Source organism: Canis lupus, chromosome 8 (genome assembly GCF_048164855.1).
Source record: "Canis lupus baileyi chromosome 8, mCanLup2.hap1, whole genome shotgun sequence".
NCBI lineage: Eukaryota > Metazoa > Chordata > Mammalia > Carnivora > Canidae > Canis > Canis lupus.
The window spans coordinates 37,278,675-37,290,934 of record NC_132845.1 but is presented as its reverse complement, the minus strand read 5'-3'; the positions used below and the strand labels follow the sequence as shown (position 1 = coordinate 37,290,934).

The window sequence follows — 12,260 nt, the reverse complement described above, 5'->3', positions numbered from 1 at the left end:
CGGCTCAGGTCGTCATCCTGGGGTCCTGGGATCGAGTCCCACATCGGGCTCCCTGTATGGAGCCTGCTTCTCCCTCTGCCTGTGTCTCTGCCTTTCTCCGTGTCTCTCATGAATAAGTAAAAGAAATCTTAAAAATTAAATTTTAAAAAATTAAAAAAAAAAGACCACCACCATTTTCAGATTGTACAGCCACCTCATGGAATATGAAAACTGTTTGCTCATTTTAAGAGTCAAATGTGCATCCATTAGGAAATATTTTCTTTATGACTAATTGTTTTGTTTTTTGTTTTGTGTGTGTTTTTTTTTTTTTTTTTACTGTTGTGTGTGGAGTGGCTTGTGGAAAGATTAGAGCTTCTCAAGCTGATCCTATAGAGAACAAATAGGAAGTGAATGGCAGACCCTATACCTTTGTTACCTGAGGTTTTATCTGTAGTTTGACCTGGTGTGGAGATAGGTTTTGCTGTAGATTGTTGTGGGTACCATCAGTGTAGATTAATAGCTTCCACTATTTTTTTTTTTAAGATTTTACTTACATATTCATGAGACACACATACACACACAGAGGCAGAGACTATTAAAAAGTAATTCTGGGGCAGCCCGGGTGGCTCCCTGCTTCTCCCTCTGCCTGTGTCTCTGCCTCTCTCTCTCTCTCTCTCTCTCTCTCTCTCTCTCTCTGTAATACTGTTGAAGGAAGACCCTCTGTGTGTGTGTGTGTGTGTCGGGTGGGGGGGGGCATGCATCATAACCTGGAATTGTTGATCAATCTTAGTGGGAGGAGCCAAAAGAAGCAGAGGGGGAGCAGAGGGATGAATGTGCATGAAAGTGAAGTATTTTAGTTTTTTGAGAGGGGGAGGTCAGATCCCTGGATAGTGTTGTTGCAGAATGCTGATGAGAAAAATAACTATAATGAAGGCATTTCCTACAATTATTTGTAGTGTTAGGTACAGATTGACTCATCAAATGTTTATTGAATAGCTGCTGTGTGCCCAGCACTAAGGATATGGTGCCAGTAAGATAAAATGTTTACTTTTTCCAATGGAGAAAGAGGACATGGAATAAATAAATAGATAACGGGTTATTTTAGGTAGAGTGATAAAAGGTTTCTCAGGGGCAGTGGAGCAGAGACTTGAACGGTGAGAAAGAACACATGTGCACAGGTTAGGGTTATGCCCTAGGTGAAAGATGGAGCCGAGGGACAGCAGGCATGCTGCTGCCGTGTCTGAAGTGGTGAGAGGGAGAGGCAGGCAGAGGCTGTGGAATGAGATGAGTTTTGAGAGGCCATGAACTGAGCAGGGTCACTCCGGTGTGGGGTTGGTGGGGGATGGCTCAGCAAGGGGAGTCTAACAAGAAGCAGACTGAGGAGGAGAAGGAAAAGGAAACCCAGGAGAGTCCATGTACTCGTGAAGATGCAGATGAACATGTCAGGGGCTGCTGAGGGTCGATTAGGGTGAGGATTGGAAAATTGGGTGGGGGTGCTTGTAAAAGATGAGCCTCACTGGTGTGGGCTCCGTGGAAGTGGCAAGTGAGGAGTAGAGTTGAATGATGGGTCTTCTGAGGAGTTTGTGTTTTGTGTAAAATTGAAAATGAAATGAATGTGATTAAATTTTTAGAGCATAGTGGCTAAATGAAGGTGGTTGTAACTTTCAGTCTTATAAGGACTGCTCCAGGACTAAGTTGTTGCTCAAAACCATCTCTTGTCATTAGAGAAGTGAGGCAAGAAGAAATGGAAGTTCTAGTTTTATTGAGGCTTAATGGGAAAATACAGTATTGGTTAAGGTGTTTGGGAGAGTAAGAAAGCTGGAGGGAGGGTAGTGTAACTTGTCTCAGTGGAAGAAATTTGGTTTTCCAAACATTCTGGAAAGCTTTTAGTACCCTTCCCTGTCAGCAGTGTGAGACCACCAGAGGGGAGAGAACACAGGTGTTTGTTCAGTAAAACAGATCTGACACACCAGACTTAACAACCTATTAAAATCTTGTGGAAGAGGACTTCTGTGGTATTTCAGCTCTGTTTGGTGTTTAGCTGCCAGGGGGGAATTGGCCAGTACTTCCCTGCCTCCTCAGCAAAGCTGAAGATCTACAGCCAGAGAGTAACCATGGCACCTAGGCCTGTCCTCAGCGTGAATTAACAGTGACTCCTTGAGAGTTCTCACCCAAATGAACACAGTGAATTTTTGCTTCAGGGGTGGTTCACTAATGTCAAAAATATTCTTGACAGTTGGAGTTTCTAGAATAGAATTTGATTTATACTTTTTTTTTTTAAGATTTTATTTATCTATTTATGATAGAGAGAGAGGCAGAGACACAGGAGGAGGGAGATGCAGGCTCCATGCCAGGAGCCCGACGTGGGACTTGATCCCGGGACTCCAGGATCACGCCCTAGGCCAAAGGCAGGCGCTAAACCACTGAGCCACCCAGGGATCCCCTGATTTATACTTAAGATGCTTAGTAGTAGAAGGTTTTAGTGCTTGCTTCTTCTGATGGTAGGTTTTCTTTGAGATACAGAGCTTTTATTAGCTTTTAAGCATTTCTGGTATCTGCCATTTATTTTGTAGTTATAGGGCTTTTCATTTGTGGAGACTTACTTTATTTTGTTTGTTTTTTTTAATATTTTATTTATTCATGAGAGACACAGAGACACACATGGGCAGATGGAGAAGAGAAGCAGGCTCCCTGCAGGGAGCCTGTTGCGGGACTTGGTCCCAGGACCCCTGGATCACGCCCTAACCTGAAGGCAGATGCTCAACCACTGAGCCACCCAGGCGTCCTTCCATGAAGTTTTTGAACTCAGCTGGACATAGTTGTAGTTTAAGCTTAAAGGAGGTCCTAGACTTTATAATTTTTGTTTACTAGTCAGTTAAATAGACACAAAGTGTGTGGACTTCACAGGTGTCTCCTCATTGTGATGCTGGGTTTTGTTAACTTGCACTATGTGACTTGATACTGTGATCCTTAGACTACAAACTTTCCTTTTGCTCTCCTTTTCCTTTGGCCACCTTTTGCTTGATGGCCATAGGTGGAGGGTGCCATCACAGAGATCTGCACTCTTAGTTAAGAAATATACTTTTGTCTAATTGTTCTACATGTGCTTACAACATGTGCACATTAGGCTACTCTTACTGGTAACAACCTTTTGTTTCTCAAACAGGGCAACTGAGTGGCCCGATTCTATGTCTCCAGTTCTATCCAGGGTCATTTACTAGGTTAGGACAATGTTAGGGGGAATTTTTGACTATAAATTGGCCAATTCTGTTGCCTTCTGCCTTCTGGTATACAAAGAGATACACAAAGCCAAGCATTAGGTTGTGTTGTAATTGCCAAAACCTGATTGCTCTCTGCTCTTTCCTTTTCCTTGCCTCTACACCTTAAGCATTGAGCAACTTGCATAGTGAAGATTACAAGAAGGAATGCCTAGAAGTTCATTCTGTTGATAATACTCTTGTTTTCTGGCTCTTTCCTTGTAATCTCTCCCCTCCTCCACGCTGCTGTTTGCTGAGTAGATGCTGCTGCCTTGCTGCTGCTCCTTTTTTTTTTTTTTTTTTTAAGATTTATTTATTTACTTAACTTAGAGCTTGAGTGGGGAGAGGGGCAGAGTAGGAGAGAATCCCAGGCTGGCTGGCAGGGAGCCTGATGTGGGGCCACACTGAGATCATGACCTGAAAGAGTTGGATATTCAACTGTCTGAGCCACCCAGGTGCCCCACTGGATAGGCTTTTCTTCTATGACGGATGCAAAAATACAACTAGCAAAAGCTAATTAATAATGGTTTTCATAAATAGTCCAATTATCTCTAGGTCTAAAAGAGACAGAAACTTTCACAGTTAAAGTCATAATAATCAGGGTGAAAGAGAAATAAGGTTTCTTGGGTATATACTGTTTCTTAACATTTTTATTATAGTTTAGTATTCAAAAAGGTATTTATTTTGGTGACAGTTGAAACACCAGATCATATGCTTTTTACGATGCATAGATGTTCATGTGTAAATTTTTGTTTCTTTCTCACAGCGCATGGATTTAGGAGAATGTACCAAAATCCACGACTTGGCCCTCCGAGCAGATTATGAGATTGCAAGTAAAGAAAGGGACCTGTTTTTTGAATTAGATGTAAGTTTTATTTTGTGTTAATTTCTCCCTACTGTGAAGAGCCAAATATCAACTAACAAGAATAACGTAACATTTGTAAGTTATAAAGCAAAATAACAAAAGAGATAACTTATTACTCTACCACTCAGACTGGGAGCTAGGACATGGCCAGTACTATCTGGTGTCTACCTGTAAGTCCACTACCCCAATGCTGTTGTGCATTTTGTACATATTGTTTCCTTTTAATGTGTTATTACATATTTCTCTGATTCCTTGAACTCTGTGTTTTTGTTTTTATGCCTTACGATATATAATTTCATAACATATTCTTTAATAACTTTATTTTTTTCGTTCAGTGTTCTGTTTCTGTTGACCCATTTTGTTGGCTATGGTTTATTTTCATTGTTGCTTGAGTATTCCCCCAAGCTCTATTCATTATTTATAGATTAATTGGGTTGATTCAGAGATTTGTTTTTCCTATTACAAACAGTATTATGAATGTTTTTAAATATATTCTCGGCGTACACATAGTAGGATTTATCCAGGTCTTTTCCGAGGAGAGGAATTGCTGGCTTGTACAGGATACGTGTGTTCATCTTTACAAGATAGTTCTGTAACGGTGTCCTTTTTCTCTTTTGTTTCTGTTGTTGATAAAGATATAGTATCAATTTATAACCCAGTAGTAATGTTAAATTTTTGGAGTTTAGTGTTTTTTTTTTTTTTTTTTTTAAGATTTTATTTATTGATTCATAGACAGAGAGAGAGAGAGGCAGAGACACAGGCAGAGGGAGAAGCAGGCTCCATGCAGGGAGCCCAATGTGGGACTACATCCTGGGTCTCCAGGATCACACCCCGGGCTGCGGGTGGCGCCAAACCGCTGCGCCACCGGGGCTGCCCAGTTTAGTGGTTTAAAAATGGAATTTCACAACTTTTAAAAAAATTGTTGCCTCCCAAAGGAATCTTTTTTAAGACCTTTTTTGTAATCTGTCCCCTACCCCTCTGAGATTTTTGTTCCCACAGAACCCTGTATAGTAAGTAGCTTATGTGCTGTGGTCCTTTCAGGCCACAAACCATTGTGGACCTAAGATTTTTTTTCACCCTTTAATAGCAGGGTTCATCCTTTCCCATTGAGAGTGCAGAATTTAGAGTCACTCCATTTATGTTTTCTCTTTTTCCTAATCCTCCATCACTAGTATGACCAGAGGTCAGTGAAGGGGTTTGGTGGCATTCAGATTCCTAAGTGATGGGGAAGGTACAGAGCTTGGTGTGAGGAAGCCAAGGAAAGATGTCTCCTCCTCACCAGAAGACACTTTAAAGGAGAGACTCTGTTTAAATCAGTAGTCTTGTGATTAAAATTAATGATTCTTTCCCAGATTCATTCTTTAACCACAGTGTGCTGTCAATGTTGAATCTTTAACTAAAAATGCCTTTAGCAACAGCTTGACTAAGAGTAGAGGGTTGGAAAGGAAATTTATCTATACTGTGAATTTTCATTCTTCAATAAGCTGCAGATGCTTATGCAAAGAAGCCATTACTAGGGACATCAAGGTTTCAGAGATTGATAAGTGCATAGGTATATATTTTGAAATCTCAGTTATACTCATGGTTTCTGGACTACAAGTCTTAGTGTTTCTACTAACTCAGAATGTGAGTATTTTTTTTTTGTTTTAAGATTTTATTTATCTGTTAGAAGATACGCACGTGCACAGAGAAGAGGTTCCACATGGGAGCCTGACATGGGACTCTGACCCATGAGATCATAACCTGAGCCGAAGACAGCCACCCAGGCTCCCTCAGTGCATTTTTAAAAATTTATTTATTTTTTAATTTAATTTAATTTAATTTAATTATTTTTTATTTTTTGCATTTTTTTAATGACCCGATGAATTTAAAGTTAGAAAACAGATTAATAGAAAAAATGGAGTCACTGAGATGCACAGAGTCATTTAGTATATTTTGAAGGAGGTGTATTTTGCCAGTGTGAAGAAAGTAGGGTGTTTTTAATGAATATTGATGAAAACTATGCATTAGCCAGTAGGAAAATACCCAGTTGTATCCCCAGGAAATGAATTTTGTTGTTTTGATGCTTTGACGTATAGAAGCTATAAGAGAAAGATTAGATTATTCATTTGTATAAAATTTAAAATTTAGCATATTAAAAATACCTGTACACCTGCTTGGCTCATTCCTAAGAGCATGTGACTATTGATCTTGGGATCACAAGTTTGACCTTATGTTGGGTGTGGAGATTACTGGGGGAAAAAAGTTCCCATATATAATGAGAATAAACTGGGACAATATTTGTAGTGTGTGTGATGATGGGCTAGTTATCTTTATATGTAAAATTCATCACGATTGACACGAATGGTGTATCAATGGTTCAATAGAAAATGGGCAAAAGATAGAAAAGGACGTTTCCTAGTTGGCACATAATCCTATGTCAGGTGCTCATCCTTACTCAGAACTGAAGAAATGGAGGATTTCTTTTTTTTTTTTTTTTAAGATTTTATTTATTTATTCATGAGAGACACAGAGGCAGAGACATAGGCAGAGGGAGATGTAGGCTCCCCGTGGGGAGCCTGATGCGGGACTCAATCCCAGGACCCCAGGATTACCACCTGAGCTGAAAGCAGAGGCTTAACCACTGAGCCACCCAAGTGCCCCAGAAATGGAGGATTAAATAATCCTGGTACACCTCCTGGATAACTCAACATCTCCCGATGTGAAAGCACTTGTTAGCATGGTCAGTTCTAAGATTCTATCTCACTGATAGACTTGCACATAAAGCTAAATTTGTTCTAGAATATTTCTATAGCATTTATAACTGCAAAAAAACAGGAACCAAGTAGCTGTCCTCAGTAAGGGACTGCCTAAATCACAGTTGCTGTTTAGGACGAAATGATGTATAGCTGTGAAAAGAGAATTGAGCAAGTTCACTGTATTGTTGATGTGAAATTATCTACATGATGGGTTAAGTGGATATGCAATGTCTGATATGATGCTTCCATAGTGTTTATTTAACTTACTCTTTTAGAAGATTTTATTTGAGAGAGAGCACACAGGTGTACACGAAGTGTGGGGGAGGTGGGGAGCAGGATAGAGGAGCAGAGGAAGAGGAAGACTCCATGCAGAGCAAAAGTCAGATACAGGATTCAGTCTCATAACCTCTGAGATCATGACCTGAGCCGAAATCAAGAGTTGGACCCTTAACTGACTGAGCCACCTGGGTGCCCCTTAGTGTGTGCGCGTTTTTTTAAGATACTATTTTTTTTTTTTTAAGATCTATTTATTTTAGAGAAAGAGAGGGTGGGCGTGCACACAGGTGGTAGGAGGGGCGGGGAGGGGGCAGGGGGGAAGGAGCATCTTCCCCACTAAGTGCAGAGCTGGACATGGGCCTCAATCCCATGACCCTAAGATTGTGACTTGAGCTGAAACCAAGAGTCGGACACTGACCCAGGTGCTTCATGTCTTGTTTTTGTTGTTGTTGTGGTGGTTTTAAAGATTTATTTTTTCATGAGAGACACAGAGAGAGGCAGAGACATAGGCAGAGAGAAGGCTCCCTGTGGGGAGCCCCGATGGGAACTCGATCCCAGGACCCTGGGGTCACGCCCTGAGCCAAAGGCAGCCTCTCAATGGCTGAGGCACCCAGGCATTTCTTGTCTTGTGTTTTTTTTTTTTTTTTAATTTTTATTTATTTATGATAGTCACACACAGAGAGAGAGAGAGGCAGAGACATAGGCAGAGGGAGAAGCAGGCTCCATGCACTGGGAGCCCGACGTAGAATTCGATCCCGGGTCTCCAGGATCGCGCCCTGGGCCAAAGGCAGGCGCTAAACCGCTGTGCCACCTGGGGATTCCCTCTTGTCTTGTTTTTTAAACAATGTTTTAAATTGTGTACATCTTTATTTTTACTTATTTTTATGTGAGCTCTGTGCACTTCACGACCCTGTAATCAAGAGTTACATGCTCTACCCACTGAGCCAGCCAAGTGCCCCTCCACAGTTTGTGTGTTTTTTAAACAAGGCTGTTGTACACCTATTAATATGTTCAGATGAGCAGAGAGATGTTCCTATATATAGGAATTAGGTTTTCATTTTAAAAGGTAACCACCCCTCCCCTCTACCCCTTAAAAATCATTTTTGATCTTATAGATGGTTCATATTAAAATGTTTGATAACAAGTGCTGTAAACACGTGGAAAAGGTCCTCCTACCCTGAGGAATAAAGGTCAGCTTGCAGTAGCTGTATTTGAAGGAGGGTAGTCAGGGCATAGTCTGCATGTGAAATGCATATATGTACTTCTTGCAGAACTCTGCTGTTGGGAACATATCTTAGGGATATGTGCAAAAGAGTACATAGAAAAGATGCTCATTGCAACCGTTTTTTATTTTATTTTATTTTGAATATTTTATTCATGAGAAGCAGAGAGAGAGATAGGTAGGGAGCCTGATGCGGGACTTGATCCTGAGATCCCAGGATCACAACCTGAGCCAAAGGCAGATGCTCAACCACGGAGCCACCCAGGCGTCCCTGCAACCTTTTTTTAAAGGGAGAAAAAGAAGCTATAATGAAGCTTAATGGTGAACGAGTTACCAAAATTGTCTTGTCACACAGTGGAATGTTGCTTTGTAAAGCCAGAAGATATCTCTGGGTGTTAGGGAGGGAGATTTTTAAAAAGTTTCTCCATTGGCTTTTAATATAATTCACATGCCATAAAATTTACCCAAGGTTCTCTTTTGTTTCTTTAAAGTAAACACCATACCCAGCATGGAGCCCTTAAGTTTTGTGTGTTTTTTTTTTTTTATTAAAGATTTTATTTATTTATTCATGAGAGACACACAGAGAAAGAGAGAGGCAGAGACACACAGGCAGAGGGAGAAGCAGGCTCCACACAGGGAGCCCGAGGTGGGTCCCGATCCCGGGACTCCAGGATCATGCCCTGGGCCGAAGGCAGGCACCAAACTGCTGAGCCACCCAGGGATCCCTGGAGCCCTTAAGTTTTTAATTTATATATATCAATAGTGTTTGCATGTACATGGGTTACTCTTAACTACAGTGATTAAAAGTGGCCTGGCTGTAAAATACCAGGCTAAGACAACTTTTTATCTCCTTAGTTTTGCAGAATACACTTTTATGGAAAAATAAAGCTTTTCTCAAAATACAGATTTATTAAGTTAATTTGATGAAAATTGGTTTTTAAATCTTTTCATAGGTAGTGCACGTTCACTCTGGGAGATTCCAGAGGTCTAAAAGGCTCCCCTTTCCATGTGACCAACCACGAAGTCAGTTTCATCTTTTAAAGATAGCTGATTCAGGATGAACAGATAGGTTTATCAGAAAGGCTAGATGTGGTTTTTCTTGTCGAAATTGCAGTTTTGAGAAGCAGAATCCTTCAGAAACATTTTAGCCAGCTGTGATCAGTGGGCTGACTCTTGCTAATCCTGACCTACAGACTATTGTAGTCAGGTCAGTGCGAAAGCTTTGCATACCAATGGTCCTGCTAAGACAGCCATGCCTTTTATTAGTTCTTTCATGAAAGAAAACCTTTTTTAAAACTTGAGTTTTTAATTGATTTGCTAATTCTTGGTACATTAGTTTAAAATTCTCTTTTTTTTTTTAATTTTTATTTATTTATGATAGTCACAGAGAGAGAAAGAGAGAGAGGCAGAGACACAGGCAGAGGGAGAAGCAGGCTCCGTGCACCGGGAGCCTGATGTAGGATTCGATCCCGGGTCTCCAGGATCGCGCCCTGGGCCAAAGGCAGGCGCCAAACCGCTGCGCCACCCAGGGATCCCTAAAATTCTGTCTTTAGGGGCTCCTGGGTGGCTCACCTCAGGGCGTGATCCCCAGTCTTGGGATCAAGTTCCACGTCGGTCTCGGCCCCCCACGGGGAGCCCGGTTCTCCATCAGCCTATGTCTGCCCCTCTCTCCTGTGTCGCATATGAATAAATAAATCTTAAAATAAAATTCTGTGTTTATAGAAGGCATTATTTACAGAGAGCATTAAGATCTATTTTCATAATTAGTTGCTGAATTTATAGATTGACATTTGACTTTCAGTAGGTCTTTTTTAAGAGCTCAGCCCTTTTTGGGATTCCTGGGTGGCTCAGCGGTTTAGCATCTGCCTTCAGCCCAGGGCATGATCCTGGAGACCCGGGATCGAGTCCCACGTCAGGCTCCCTGTGTGGAGCCTGCTTCTCCCTCTGCCTGTGTCTCTCATGAATGAATAAATAGGTAAATCTTAAAAAAAAAAAAAATTCAGCTCTTTTTACAAATTTAAAATATTTAAGCAATTTTTAAGAAGCTATCCTACAAGGATATTTGCTTATGTATGAGAAGACATAAAATGTTCATTGGATCATTTTGAAATAGTGAAAATACCCAGATAGGTTTGGTTTTGAAGGGGCTAAAGTAGTTGCCTTACAGTGAAATGAAATACTGCATTAGCTGTGGATGGCAGAAGAAGGCATATCTGTTGATGTGAAGAAGAAAAAATGGAAAGTTGCCATACTGTTTGGTGGAATGAGAATTGTGTATTTAGGTTTGCATCCTAATGCAATTTAAAAAAGAACGTACCAAATGTTCTTATACCAACAAGAACAGCTTGCTTCTTACCTTCCACAAGCTGATCTTGGTTGGTTAGATTTGTAGCAGTGTTTCAGAGCAGTCTCTGGAGGCCTGTGTCACATGGCCAGTTCAAGGATTGGCTCTGGGTCAGAATTCTGAGGCTCTGCTGGCTCAAAGGAAGCAGGGAGTTGTGCTCATAGAACTGTTAACAGTTTAAAGCTATGCTTACACGGATTATTTTTCTGTAGAAAAAGACTAAGGTTGATTTACCAGGGCTTCCTTGACTGATTTGAGAAAGCAAGAGATCTCACCCATGCGTCATGCGTAAGGGTGGGAGAGGCGGAGGGAAAGAGAACCTGAAGTGGATCTGCTGAGTGCAGAACCCTTCACGGGACTCAATCCCACGACCCTGAGATAGGACCCTGGCTTCTCACGGATCTCCAGACAAACCGCACACCTCAGTCATTTCATCTGTGAACACGTCAGCTTTGCCATTGCCATGGGTATGGAGACTTGGTATCATCCTTGATGGTGACAATCTACTTGACGTGTCTTGAAGAACGTGTTACTGAGAAACTTTAAAGATACAGAAGTGGGCAGGATAATGAAATTTCCGGGGTTTGTCTCCCAGTTTTCAGTGACTGTTGATGTGGAGACTCTTGTTTCATCTTTATCATTGTATTTCCCCACTGGATTTTTTTTTTTTTTTTTTTTAGGGGTGGGTGAGTGACTCAGTCGATTAAGTGCTTGCCTTCAGCCCAGGCCACCGTCCCAGGGGTTTGGGATCAAGCCCCACGTTGGGCCCCTGCTCAGCAGGCCTGCTTTTTCTCTCTCCACGCCGCTCCCCCAGCTCATGCTTGATTTTTCTCTCTTTCTCTCAAGTCTTTTTTTAAAAAGAGATTAGGTTTTTGTAAGTAATCCCTACATTCAACATGGGGGCAAACCCACAACCCTGAGAAGTCGCATGCTCCACTGTCTGAGTGCCAGGCATCCCATGCCCCACTGCCCGTTCGGATTCCTTTGTACTAGCTGCTAGACAGAACTGCACTGCTAAACACTGTAAATACTACATCTAGAGGGAGGACTGTGTTAAAACCAGTCATTTTAAAAATAATTACTTAGTATGTGATAATGTTCAAATTTCTGAGATTGCTTCAAAAGGGATTCTTTTATAAAAGTTTTATTTCTTTGACTCAGGATTCAAAATAAGGGCTACACATTAGAATGCTTTGTAAGTCTTTTTAAATCTATTTGTTTGAAAAAATTTTTTAAAAGTCTCCGTGGATTTTGCTGATTATAACCTCATGATACCTTTTTAACATGTTTCCCCTAATCTTTACAACTTCTGTACTCTAGGAGTTAGATTTGGAGGCTTTATCATCAGATTTAAGTTCTTTTGTGACTGAAATATTTCAGAGGCAGAGCTTTGCACTTGCTGTTACATCACCTCACCTGGCACAGTGATCAGTTGGTTTGGTTGTTGCAGGCAGCCTTAACCTATTGATTGTCAAGGTCCCCTTCAGCTTCAGGTTTTGGCCTGATCCTTTAAGCAGCAGTCGAGGATTATTGCCTAATTGTAAGATGAGTTATTTCACTAAGGTTGCAGCATTACTTA

At 41.2% G+C, this 12,260-nt stretch overlaps 1 protein-coding gene across 7 annotated transcripts in view; it reads left to right on the top strand.

The window, feature by feature from the left end:
* Nucleotides 1-12,260, top strand: part of LUC7L (LUC7 like) — a 35,827-nt gene that overhangs the window by 2,974 nt on the left and 20,593 nt on the right. For all 7 annotated transcript variants that reach the window (XM_072835032.1, XM_072835034.1, XM_072835033.1 and 4 more), the window contains one exon: nucleotides 4,003-4,101. In XM_072835032.1, the coding sequence (XP_072691133.1) occupies nucleotides 4,003-4,101 (99 nt within the window). The remainder of the gene's footprint in view (nucleotides 1-4,002; nucleotides 4,102-12,260) is intronic.